This window comes from Bombus fervidus, chromosome 7 (genome assembly GCF_041682495.2).
Source record: "Bombus fervidus isolate BK054 chromosome 7, iyBomFerv1, whole genome shotgun sequence".
Classification (NCBI taxonomy): domain Eukaryota; kingdom Metazoa; phylum Arthropoda; class Insecta; order Hymenoptera; family Apidae; genus Bombus; species Bombus fervidus.
In genome coordinates, this window is record NC_091523.1 from 10,201,862 (window position 1) to 10,214,001 (window position 12,140).

Sequence of the window (12,140 nt, forward strand, 5' to 3'; positions counted from 1 at the left end):
AATCTTATTTTTCATAAGAAAAAGATTAGTAATTAATTAAGTTATTTTTGATAAAAAAAAAAGAATAATAGATTCTACACCATATCGTGTTTCCAAGAATGTTCAAGTTAATGTTCGTAGCACGTTTAAGAAAGCAACAGATGTTTTAACTACCTATTTGCACAGAATACTTTGGTCAGTTTATAGAAATGTAATTATAATGATCTCTAAATTGATACTTACATCGGAAAAGGTACTCATAGACAATTCCACGATGTTCCCTGCTGTCAATTTTCTCGCCGAATCGGACATTGCGATTATCAAAACGCAGCATAGTTTTTTCTTTCCATATAATCGATACCATTCAATCATATACGTCATTTCTCCTACTTTCCTAGACTGTTACAAAATATATCAAAATTGTGTACAAAATGATGATGTCAATTTCAAAAGCTTCTACCTTATCAGCCACCAGCTCTCCTATGTAACAAAATATAAAAATATTAAATGTAAGGGATACAAGTAACACACTGTAAGTCATGACATCTGTTAAATGATTCGAATTCCATTCCTGCAATATAAAGAAGATATATACATATTTTTATAACATTTGGTAATTGGTAAGCTGTAAGTTTTACACATCTACAAATTTTGTACCATGATGATATAATATCCAAGAAGACATATATCTAATGTACATCCTAAAAATTCCACATACGATACTTGTTGAAGCGCTCTCTCTATAAGGGATAAAAATCTGAAACATTGAAACATTAGCATAATTCCAAAGCTGATTTCCAACCAAAAGTCTTAAATGTAACAAGTGTTAGAAATTAAACAATTTTTATTCGTGGATTTTGAAATTGCATATTCAAATATAAAACTTCAATGTTCATACTTCGAAAATTAGACCTAGAATCAGTAATATGGTATAATTAAGAAGTATAATTCTAGGAATTACAAGATAATAATGCTATACGATTTTACCGTACGACAAATACATCTTACACACTTCAATATTCGAACGTGTTGCCTCACGATGTTGGCGATTCGCTGATCGACGCAATCATGCATGTCTAATCTACCATCTATCAAATGGTTTAGCCAAGTCATCAACACCTGCATTTGGCCGCAGGCGTGTACAGCAAATATTGCAGCCAAACTGCAAGCGGCTGAAGTTATACCATGCATCAGGGCGCCAGCCAAAAATTGAATAGAAAACACTATCTCATTCGTAGGACTGTAGCGAGTGTCGATAATAAATCTCGAGAAGGGAAACACCATGGGGATGAAGGTTGCATTGGTCCCCTCTACTGGTATTCTTTCAACGCTCATCGGTACAGCAATGTAAAAAAAGATGAAACCACTGTACATGAAAAAGGTGCACGTGATGACTAGTTTTCTTCCAAAGTTGGCATTCGTCATCATGAGCTCTCTGTCTTTAGGGTACGTGATATTTTTCCAATCCCATTCGATACGTTCAACGCACTCGCGAATGTCTTCTTCGTGAAGTATCAGAAGATAATACTTTAAAAGCGCCATCACGCAGAAGCTCAATGGACCGAATAGTTTAATTCTGTTATAAACGTCTTCCACTTCGAGAATTACGTACAAGCTTCCAGGTAACAAGAGAAACATGATCAAAGCATAATAAATGGCGTTTAATAGCACGTGAAAATACTTTTTTACCGCTGAAACGTTCCGAGAATTTGGCCACACGCCGATCAGTTTTAATATCCAACGACTGCTTCGAATGCTTAAATTTACGCCCTTCTTGTAATCTTGGTCGGCTTTGATAGACGACATGATTACTCTGCTTTGCTAGAACTTGAAAGCTCTCTTAATACTGACTGTTTATAGGTTGATGACTGTTCCAAGGAAAATATCGACGCGCTTGCGCCGCCTTTTCCAATTTCTCTCGGGAGGGTGGAATAAAAGTTGATAAAAGTTCCCTGTTTGGGACTTCTCTTGTTATGCATTATGAGTGTGGACTGCAGGAGAATCGCGATGACACATCGATAGATTGATTTTTTTTAACGTTGATGGAACAGAATTTCCATTGTTTATTACAACCTGAGTTCTTCGTCTTCTACAACCTCATTTTTTATGCACTGCTGTGTTGCTTTCTTTCAAAGCTATTAATTATTTCTGTATCCAACAATGCAATTCTTGAAATGGAAATACAAAAATTAAATTTGAAGTCGAGGAACACAATGGACATTGTTTCAAATGCCAGAATGGACCTTCTTCGATTCATGGATATCTAACTTTTGTCCTTTTTAACGTTCTATTTACCAGTGTTTAAAACTGAACAGTATTTTTATAGCTGTGTAAATAATCGTATGATACCTTACAAGTATCATAATATAAAGTGGTGAGATCATAAACACGATAATTTTTTAGAATGTTTCTCAGACGATCAATATGTACAAAAAGGTACGTTCTAACAAAGTCGGAAACTGAAAGAACATCAGACGATATAATACAAATAATATTCTAATAGTATGACGATTCTTTCATCTCTCACATCTTTTTTTATTCTTCAATACCTTTATAAAACATACATTTTCATTCATCCTAAACAGTACAAAAAATGTATAATATTGAAGACAAGTAACAACAACCACAAGTAACATCGAACATGTAAAACACACTGAAAATCGTGTGATATAACAGTAAAGATTTTTTTTTTAAGGATATACATCAACGATCATGAAAAAAATGTTCACATTAAGAAATAACCATTTAAGTCGTTTTTCGCAGTACGTTTAAAAAAGTGACTGCCGTTTTAACAACCTATTTGTTAAAAAAAAATTTTTAATTATTTCTTACGCAAGAAAAAAGTTTAAAATAACAGTTTCATACTTACATCAGTGAACGTGTTGATAGTTAAGTTTACGATGTTCCCAGCCGTCAATTTTATCGTACAATTCGACATAGCGATAATCAAAACGCAACAAAGCTTCTTGTTCCCTTGCAATCGATACCACTCAATCATGTACGACGTTTCGCCAATTTTCCTACACTATCGTATCATATTTTGTTGTTAAGATATTTTTAATTCGAAAAGATAGAATTTTAGATTATTACTCGATTAATAGAAATTTATTTAAACGCGAAAACTTACCTCCTCAGTTACGATCTCGCCTATATAACAAAATATGAAAATATTGAATGTAATCGATATAAGTAAAATCATATAAGTTACGGCGCTCGTGACGTCATTTGATTTAAGTTCCTATAATACGAAACGAGAATTTGTATATTTTAGGATCTAGGATCATCGAGATTAATAGGATCGCAATCTTAGATCAAGTTTATCAATCATCATACCATGATTACGTAATATCCAACGAGACATATATCTAGTGTACATCCTAAAAACTCGGCGAAAGAAATTTGCTGTATTGTATTCTCTATGAGCGTCAAAAATCTGAAATAATCGACGATATTTTCTGATACACAATAACAGATATTAGAGTCGTGCAATGCGAAACAATATCACAATTTTTGTAGAAAAAGTCCACAAACGATTATAAATTTGTTAACAATTTTTTCTTCAAGCCCCAGCACTCCAAAAAATTGTATATACAATCGGCCAGCAATTCCAACACTTTTTTCACTTTTACTTTCACAGTGAAATCTTTTGAAATCGAACATTATATTACGAAAAGAAAAAGATTACGAATATAACGATGAAAAGATTCTGAATAAATATAATACAGATAATATTCTCTTTTCTATTCTCAGTGAAAATCAAATAACAATTTGCACGTAATCAACGTTATTAAAGCAATGTCGATAAAGTGCGAAAGATTAAAATTCTTCCGTTAATAAACGATTACGAATAAATAAACGTTACACACATAAATAAATAATAAACATTTACACACTTTAGGATTCGGACATGTTGGCACACGATGTCAGCGATTCTACCATCTACACGTTCACTCATATCCGATCGACCGTCTACAAGATGCTTCAACCAATTCATCAATACCTGCATCTGACCGCAAGCGTGAACCGCGAAAGCAGCCGCTAAACTGCAAGCCGCTGATGTTATACTATGCATCAGACAACCAGCCACCAATTGAATCGAAAAAACGATCTCATTCGTAGGACTATAACGCGTGTCAACGATAAACCTTGAAAATGGGAACACCAGTGGAATGAAGGTAAGACTTTCATTTTCTGCTGCTACTCTGCCCACGCTAATAGGTATAGCGATATAATAAAATACGAAGCCACTGTACATGAATAAGGTGCAGACGACCATCAATTTTCGTCCGAAACTCGCGTTCACTGTCATGATTTCGCGATCCTCTCTGTTTGTCACGTTCTTCCAATCCCATTTGATTCGTTCCAAGCATTCACGAATGTCAGCTTTGTGGGCGATCAAAGAGTAGTATTTCGCGAACGCCATCGCGCAGAAAATCAGAGGACCGAATTGTTTCAGTTTACCATAGGTATCTTCTATTTCGAGGAAAACGTATAAGACGCAGGGGATAAAGAGAAAACTGATCAGACTGTAACAAGTGATATTTATGAACCAGTAGAAGTATCGTCGGATTCTTGAAATAGAATTTGAATATGGCCAAAGGCCTATGGATTTTAATAACCAAAGATTCCATTGGATACTTAAATTCACGTTTTTTTCGTACTCGTAGTCCGTTATACGGAATTTTTTGTTGTTTATGCTTGACCCTTGCATGCTTGATGTTTGAATGCTCGTTTAAGACTAAATTGTTTGATCACGGTTTAAAGGGGAAAAATAAGCGGCGCGCTTGCGCTCGATTTTCTGATTTCCAATCAGAAGGGAGGACGAAAGTGGTCTTCTGCGTTTAGTTTTACCCTTTCACTAAGTTCAGTTTTATGTATTATGAGTGTAGAGAGAATGACAGTGGAACATCGATCAATTGATTCTTTCGACACGTCAGCGGAACATTAATAACGTTGCTGTGCGGTTTTAGAGAATCAATTTATGATGATGACTAGCTGTCATTTCTCTTCTGTACAATACATTCTTTTATTCGCAATACTTATTATTTACTCCAATACCAAAGATAAGAACATTTGTTAATGTGTAAAAGATTATAACGATTCATAATATTATATAGCGTGAAGCAAATTTTACTGGTTGTAATGTACGAACATGTAAGTAATATAATTATGCATATATTATTTCTTCCTCCAATTTCATTCATAATTTAAATATCAAACATAGTAATTATTTGGTACTTACGTTACTGAAAGTATCGACAATTACACAGCATTTCTATAAATTTCTCGTTCCTTATAATCGGTAACATTCGATCCATGTGCGATTGAGTAATTCTATAAATTTTCTCTACTATTATAAAGTAGCATGAAATAGCGATAACAAAGTAGTAACAATAAGCGTTAGGTTAATTAAATAGTATATTGTCGTTTCTAAATATGCAAAATTTCAAACGTTCAATCGTAGTAAAAAATAATTAGTGAACAATTTTATTCTTTCATCGTGTTAATTTGTCAGCTTATACATTACACAAATAATAGGGCAATAACTCCGATATGATAAATTCTTTTATACTACGAAAATGTCAGCATGAGAAGTCAAAGATCGGATAATTGAAAATTCTTCTTTCCTGTTTAATTCATGATAGAACAGGTTTTTCTTATAAAAAGCAGATATTCATGTGACATATATGTGTATCTATAATTTCAATGTGAGAATCGCAGTATCGGTTTACCATCGACTGAAAAAGAAACCCCTAGGTAGTGAGTGTTCGTAGCATGTTCAAGTACGCGAATGAAGTCTTGATGACCTATAATTTTCCGTGAAAATGTCACGATAGAAAATGATTTTTACAACGTGGACAATTTTTTTCACAATGGATACATATGAGACACTTACGTTACCGAAACTACTGATAGAAAGCTCGATAATATTGCCAGCAGTGATTTTAGTGGTGGAACGAGACATCGAAATCATCAAAGGAACGACGAGACTTTTCTTCCAAGGCAATCGATGCCAATCGATCATGTAAGATTTTTGGCCGACTTTTACCGTCTGTTGAAATATTTCACACGCATATCTCATATTTTTGTCGTTTAAATTTTTTATTAAATCGATCGTTGATCATTGAAATTTAAAAATAATAATTACCTGCTCTGCTAAGACCTCACCGATGTAACAGAATATGAAAATGTTAAAGGTAACGGATGTCAGTAATATTATGTACGTAAAACTTCTAACAGGATGATTAGAGTCCCATTCCTAAAACAGAAATTGTGAATTAAAGCGTTGGTTCGCAATTGCAAATTCCATCGTGAAATTATACCATCATCGAATAATACCCAAGGAAGCATATATTTATAGTGCAACCCACGACTTCTACCAATGATATCTCACGCAGAAGATCCTCGGTCAGAGCTATGAAGCTGAAACGTTACAATAAATATATCATTTCTTTTTAACATCCATTAAAATGTACACAGTACTTCACGAATGTGCTCGAAATCTTGTAGCAACCATTTATGAACGTATAATGTTGTGTTATGCGAAACGTTTTGAAATTTTATTAATACTGTAACGCGAGACGGCTATTGCGATTACATTGGGAAAGACTGAAACAAATCTGAAAATTCACATGTTAAGCTACGAGGTACACAGTGTAGGTAAAAATCACGAAAATATTTAAATAATCAATTGCCCATCATATTAATGAACCTCGATATTCAGTGGGGCCATTTTCTACATGTTTGCAATAATTGTAATAATCGACGCAATCACGACAGTTACATGACTGTCACTACCATTACAATACTAGTGGAATTTCAAAATATTTCACATAATATACATAACAGTTAAATATAAGTTTTCTACGGTGAGTGTCCAAATACTTTCACGAGCCACATCGCGTATATATCAATTTTCATCGTTTCCTATCTAACAAGATTAAATGTTTGTATTACTTAATTATCCGAACATGTTGTTCCACGATATTGGTCAGCCTCTGATCCAAACTCTCGTCATTGTTTTCTCTTTCATCTACCAATTTATCCAGCCAAGACATCAAGACCTGTAACTGGCCGCACGCGTGCATCGCAAGAAGAGCAGCCAAACTGCAAGCGGCAACCGTGATATCATGAGCAACAAAGCCAGACAATAACTGTATCGTGTAGAAAATTTCATTGATGGGACTGCGCCGGGCGTCTGCGATTACCCTAGGAAAAGGGTAAACAAGTGTCATGTATGTCAAGTTACCACCCTCTTCTACAATCTTCGCTCGAGTGAGTGGTAATGCGATGTAATAGAAAACCACGCTGCCGTACATGAAAGCGCTACAGATTAGGATAAGTCGTTGACTGAAACTCGCGTTATCCAACATAATTTTACGATCGTCGTTGTGTTTCACGTTTCTCCAGTCATCTTCGATGAGTTTCACGCATTTACGTATATCATCCTCGCGTATAATGAACACGCAATATTTCATCAGTGCCATTAGAAAGAAACTGAGCGCGCTACCGAGTTTCATCTGGTCGTAAAAATCCGCGATCTCGAGGGCAAAGTACATGAATCCAGGGATCAGGATGAACCCAAGCAGACCGTAACATAGAAGATTTAAGAATACGCGTTCGATCGTTTCCCGCCAAGAATGATCGAGGAATCTTGGCCAGGTTCCAATCGTTCTCAAAGTCAGCACGTTAAGTCGAACGTTGAACCTTAGATCGCTTTTGTAACTCGCGTTGTTGAATGTCTCCACGATGTTTCCCGTCCTCATAATAGAATATCGAGTGTCAGAGAGCCACTGATGCTAGTTTCGTCGACGACTGGTCGAGTCATTCGAAAAGTTTTCTCGAATCGCGCGCTTGCGCTGTTAAAATCGAATAGGGATAGGAAACTCGCTGTTCTCTTTATCGACTTGATATCGATACAATTTCCTCCGAGTGAAAAGTTTTCTCTATAACCCTCGATGTATTTTTGATTGTAACCGATGCAATTAATATGCAATGACAAGTTTCGAAATGGTTTTCCTCAAAGGCGAAGCACATAATCGAAGAATGACGGGACAAACGTATTCTCTTGTATACTAGTATGAAGTGTATGATATTTCGATCTTTGAGACGAGCTCATGTACATTTCAACTCTGGATAGAGTTGAAGGATAGTTCTTCTTTTCAATGCCACGGTAAATGATTTCCGAGTGTTTATAAGAGATGCTTGGATAAAACATAGTGCGTCATGTAAATTACGTAGAGTTAGAAGGAGAAGGATATGTGTTCGAGTACAGGTAAAACTAGTTTTTATTAAAAATGCAAATTATGAAACAGGTTCGAAAATGTTTCTGGTGAGGAACATGCATTATTTCCGTCTTTGACAGTCACGCGACACTATTTACAGGGTGTAAAAATTTATCAAATTTAATCTTATTTATCTATGTTCTTAATGATCTATGTTCAGTGAAAATTTACAAGAGAAACTGATATTTACAGTTAGAAACTTTTGAGACACTTACGTCACCGAAACTGCTAATGGAAATGTCGATAACATTGCCAGCTGTGATCCTGTGGTTGAATAGGACATCGAAATCATCAAAGGTATGGCAAGACTTTTCTTCCAGGGCATCCGATGTCAATCGATCAAGTAAGACTTTTGACCGACCTTCACTGTCTGTAAAAATATGTTTTATGTGATTTTGCGTAAAATATCTTGCAAGATAAAAATAAAAATGATCCAACGAAAGTGATACATTTACAAGTCTATAATAATGGAGATACATGTTTTGTTTCTGTTTATTTATCATTTATATTATTCTATTTATCATTGAAAATTTTATTGATTATCAAATCCTACCCATTATCGAATAATACCCAAGGAAACACGTTTAAAGTGTACCACACAATTTCTAAGAGTGATACCTCACGCAAGAGATTCTCTGTGAGAATTATGAAACTAAAAAATTACGATAAATGAACTGATTCTTTTAAAAAGTCTTTAAAATACGTATATAAGCTTAATCATCTAAATTTGTCTAAAATTAATAAATTTCTCCAGCTAAGACACCAAAACCGGTAACTGGCTGCACGCAAGAAGGCAACCGTGACATTACGAGTAACAGAGTCAGACGATAACTGCATCTTGTAGAAAATTTCATTGTTAGGACTGCGCCAAGCGTCCAGAAGGATCTTAGGAAAAGGATAAATCAGTTTTCAGTAGCTTACATCACCACCCTTTTCCACGATTTTCGCTCGAGTGAGGGAAAGCTTTGAAATGAGATTGGAGTTTTCCAACATAATTTTACAGGTTCAGAGATCTTGGCCAGGTTCCAAACGTTTTAAATGTTCACACGTTGTACTATATATGGAAATACACATCGTCTTTGTAATTTGGATTGCGAGATTTCTCCACGACAATGAGCTTTACCGCGTTCATCGTCGGATATCGGGGGCTGATATATTGAATCCCATTGACAACTGGTCGAATCGAAAAGTTTTGCTTAGTCGCATGCTTCGCGCTGCTAGGCTGGGAACAAGCAGCGGGAAGGGCTTTTTCTGTATTGCCTACAATGTGTTTTAAGCTCCGCACTCATCGATAATGACAAGTTTCGAAATGGATACTTTTGCGACAACGTTACAGGAAATCATACGACGAGGGACAAACATATAATTATTGTATTTTACAGTGCACTGTAGGGGGTTGTGAACTAAGCGCTGTTTCGATCTCGGAAGCATAGTTCATGGATATTTCACTCACGGATACGGTTAAAGAATATTTGTTCTTTTCAATGCCACGGTAAATGATTTTTTGGATGTCTATGAAACCTCGAGGGAAATTTCGATCGAATATGGCGTGACAAAATGTATCTATCGCGCGAGGATGAAGAGACAAGAATACGTGATTGAACTCTCTGATTAATTTTTATTCCAAAACTAGAACAGTGTTACTGTCAAAGATACGTTCCTTCGTAATTATTGGGAATATATGTACAGTATTTCTTGCGGATGTATCATTAGTATCATAATAAGATCTCTAGATGACGTTTCGTAGAATGTTTAAATATCCCATTGACATTTTCATGACCTAAAAAACGATGAAAGATATAATATTATGTAAATTAATATTATGTAAACATAGAGAGAAAGTTTCACTTCTCTGTACTTACGTCAGTAAAAGTAGCTAGAGACATTTCGATCATCTTACCAGCCATCAATTTCATCGGGTAATTAGACATAGCGATAATTAGTATTAGAGAACGCATATGCTTCCTCGAGAGGTTATACCAGTTGATCATGTATGATGCCTGTCCAACAATGCGGCTCTGTTAACAGGACAAATACGATAAGATTTAGAAAATCGAAAATGAAGCAAAGAAAGAATAATGTCGTACTTCGTCTACGAGAAGTTGGCCAATGTAACAGAGAATAAAGACAGAAAAGGTACACGATATTTGTATCGTGCTATAAATCAAAACCGCCGTGGCATTATTATTCTCCCACTCCTAAAATATATCCATCCTTAAAAGTATAGATTTTTGATGCTACTATTAGACTGTAAATGTTCACACATTTTTGAGAAATTAAGTTTAAATATAAAATAAATATACGTAATATACAAAAATGTCCCAAATATTCAAAAGAACAGCAAATCTCAAGAAATTGCTTAGATTCCATATTTTTACGTGCATTTAGAAAAATTTGAATTTGCATAAATATTCGTGGTCTACATATTATTAGTCTAACTCCTACCATGACGATATAATATCCTACAAGACAAACCAGACTGGTGCCGCAAATCATTTCGGACAAACAAACGTACTGTGTAATCGATTCAATGTTCTTTAAAAATCTGCAATCAAGTCACGAATAAAGGGCGTATAATGCATAAGTATTAATAAGTGCATTTCTTGTCCAATTCAATTCCAAATCACGATAAATCACATTCCACTTGGATCATTTCTATTCATACAATATTCCACTTACCCTTTTATCTTCGTCTGATGTTCAACGATATCCATGATCCTCCGTTGGACCATCGTGTCAGACATATCTCTCATATCCACCAGAGCCATCATCTTGTCCACCAAGATCCTCAGCATGCTACACGCATGCAGAACAAAAAGAGCAAAAAGACCGCAGGAGCCACTAATAACTGCGTAAATAACAAATCCAGCCATAACTTGCAGTACAAACAATATTTCGTAATTTGGAGACTTTTGTTCGTCGAGAATTACGAAATAACTCGGGCAGGGCAGTGGTCTTATAGTAATATTGCCAGGAGTGACGATAGTTCCTTTAAGAAGAGGAAGAACAGTCCTGTAGCATAAACCACCTCCGTACATGGTAATCGCAACGGTTAACACTACTCTTCTCGCGATCTTTGCTTTCGAGCGGAAAATCAATCGGTTCTTTTCCGTGGCTGTTATCCAATCCTGCTTTATCACGTTCAAACCATTTTGGATCTCACTCGCTTGACACAAAAGAATCGTATATGCGCAAAATTGCATGCTGCAGTTGATAATCGGTCCCATTAGCTTCAGTCTAATTTTACTATTTGTCTCTTTCAGAAACACGTGCATAAGAGTCGGCACCATTAGTAAGAGGAACAAGAAATACGTCAGGATATGTTCTAGTCTTGTTAAAATTTTCGAGAAGGAAGAGGAGGAAGATGAAACAGGCCACGCACCAACTATGCCTAAAATTGGTTTCACGAATCTCGTTGCGTATTTCATATACTCTTCCGCCTTCGTTAGAGCAGATATATTTTCCATGGTTGGACGCTTCGACGAGACTGACTACGTAAGTGTAGTCAAGTAGATTCGATATATTGCGCTTGCGTATAGTCGTACACGCGAATTGATACCTACTCTCGAATTCAACTTCGAATCGCTGTTTTTGAAACGATCACAGAGAGGAGAAATATGAAAAGGGCAGGTTGAAATTATCCGAGAGAATTTTCTAGGAACCGCTTGGATTCAAGTGTAGCGATAAAACAACATTGATTCGAGAGGAAAAGCTACTCGAGAACAGGTATGTATTATATACGTATACGTGACTAGTGAGAGGTCCTCGTTTGTTAATTTGGTGTTACCATTCACAGTTCAATGGTTAAAGAAACGGTCTGTATTTTTAAATAACGCTATGAATTTCGTATTGAAATGTTTCTGTGAAATTGTTTGT

The 12,140-nt window shown here is 35.6% G+C and overlaps 3 protein-coding genes and 1 pseudogene across 3 annotated transcripts; all 4 read right to left on the reverse strand.

Moving 5' to 3' along the window:
* Nucleotides 1-102: 102 nt before the first annotated feature.
* On the reverse strand, nt 103-5,264 carry LOC139988873 (uncharacterized). The gene is made up of 12 exons (XM_072006660.1): nt 3,873-5,264; nt 3,313-3,412; nt 3,107-3,217; nt 2,849-3,004; nt 2,741-2,775; nt 2,507-2,556; nt 2,329-2,438; nt 992-1,800; nt 637-736; nt 440-550; nt 223-378; nt 103-153 (listed from the first exon to the last, which is right to left on the reverse strand). The coding sequence occupies exons 1-12, from the start codon at nt 4,688-4,690 to the stop codon at nt 103-105; spliced, it is 2,607 nt and encodes an 868-aa protein (XP_071862761.1). The 5' UTR covers nt 4,691-5,264.
* A 198-nt stretch (nt 5,265-5,462) lies between these two features.
* On the reverse strand, nt 5,463-7,747 carry LOC139988930 (odorant receptor 43a-like). The gene is made up of 5 exons (XM_072006739.1): nt 6,937-7,747; nt 6,303-6,402; nt 6,128-6,238; nt 5,876-6,031; nt 5,463-5,786 (listed from the first exon to the last, which is right to left on the reverse strand). Exons 1-5 carry the CDS (start codon nt 7,743-7,745, stop codon nt 5,733-5,735), a joined length of 1,230 nt encoding a protein of 409 aa, XP_071862840.1. The 5' UTR covers nt 7,746-7,747; the 3' UTR covers nt 5,463-5,732.
* A 643-nt stretch (nt 7,748-8,390) lies between these two features.
* On the reverse strand, nt 8,391-10,474 carry LOC139988874 (uncharacterized; annotated as a pseudogene).
* Nucleotides 10,475-10,756: 282 nt separating this feature from the next.
* On the reverse strand, nt 10,757-11,983 carry LOC139988921 (uncharacterized). Its single transcript, XM_072006725.1, has one exon. The coding sequence runs from the start codon at nt 11,729-11,731 to the stop codon at nt 10,940-10,942; it is 792 nt and encodes a 263-aa protein (XP_071862826.1). The 5' UTR covers nt 11,732-11,983; the 3' UTR covers nt 10,757-10,939.
* Nucleotides 11,984-12,140: the final 157 nt, after the last annotated feature.

Excerpts from the sequence above, each read along its gene's own strand:
- LOC139988873 (XM_072006660.1), bottom strand. The coding sequence starts at position 4,690 with ATGCAAGGGTCAAGCATAAACAACAAAAAATTCCGTATAACGGACTAC. Across the intron at positions 3,005-3,106 it reads GCGAGATCGTAACTGAGGAG|TGTAGGAAAATTGGCGAAAC; the intron begins GTAAGTTTTCGC and ends ATGATACGATAG. Across the intron at positions 2,439-2,506 it reads ATTGAAGAATAAAAAAAGAT|TTTCCGACTTTGTTAGAACG; the intron begins GTGAGAGATGAA and ends ATGTTCTTTCAG.
- LOC139988930 (XM_072006739.1), bottom strand. The coding sequence starts at position 7,745 with ATGAGGACGGGAAACATCGTGGAGACATTCAACAACGCGAGTTACAAA. Across the intron at positions 6,032-6,127 it reads GTGAGGTCTTAGCAGAGCAG|ACGGTAAAAGTCGGCCAAAA; the intron begins GTAATTATTATT and ends ATATTTCAACAG. Across the intron at positions 5,787-5,875 it reads CTATCAGTAGTTTCGGTAAC|GTCATCAAGACTTCATTCGC; the intron begins GTAAGTGTCTCA and ends GGAAAATTATAG.
- LOC139988921 (XM_072006725.1), bottom strand. The coding sequence starts at position 11,731 with ATGGAAAATATATCTGCTCTAACGAAGGCGGAAGAGTATATGAAATAC.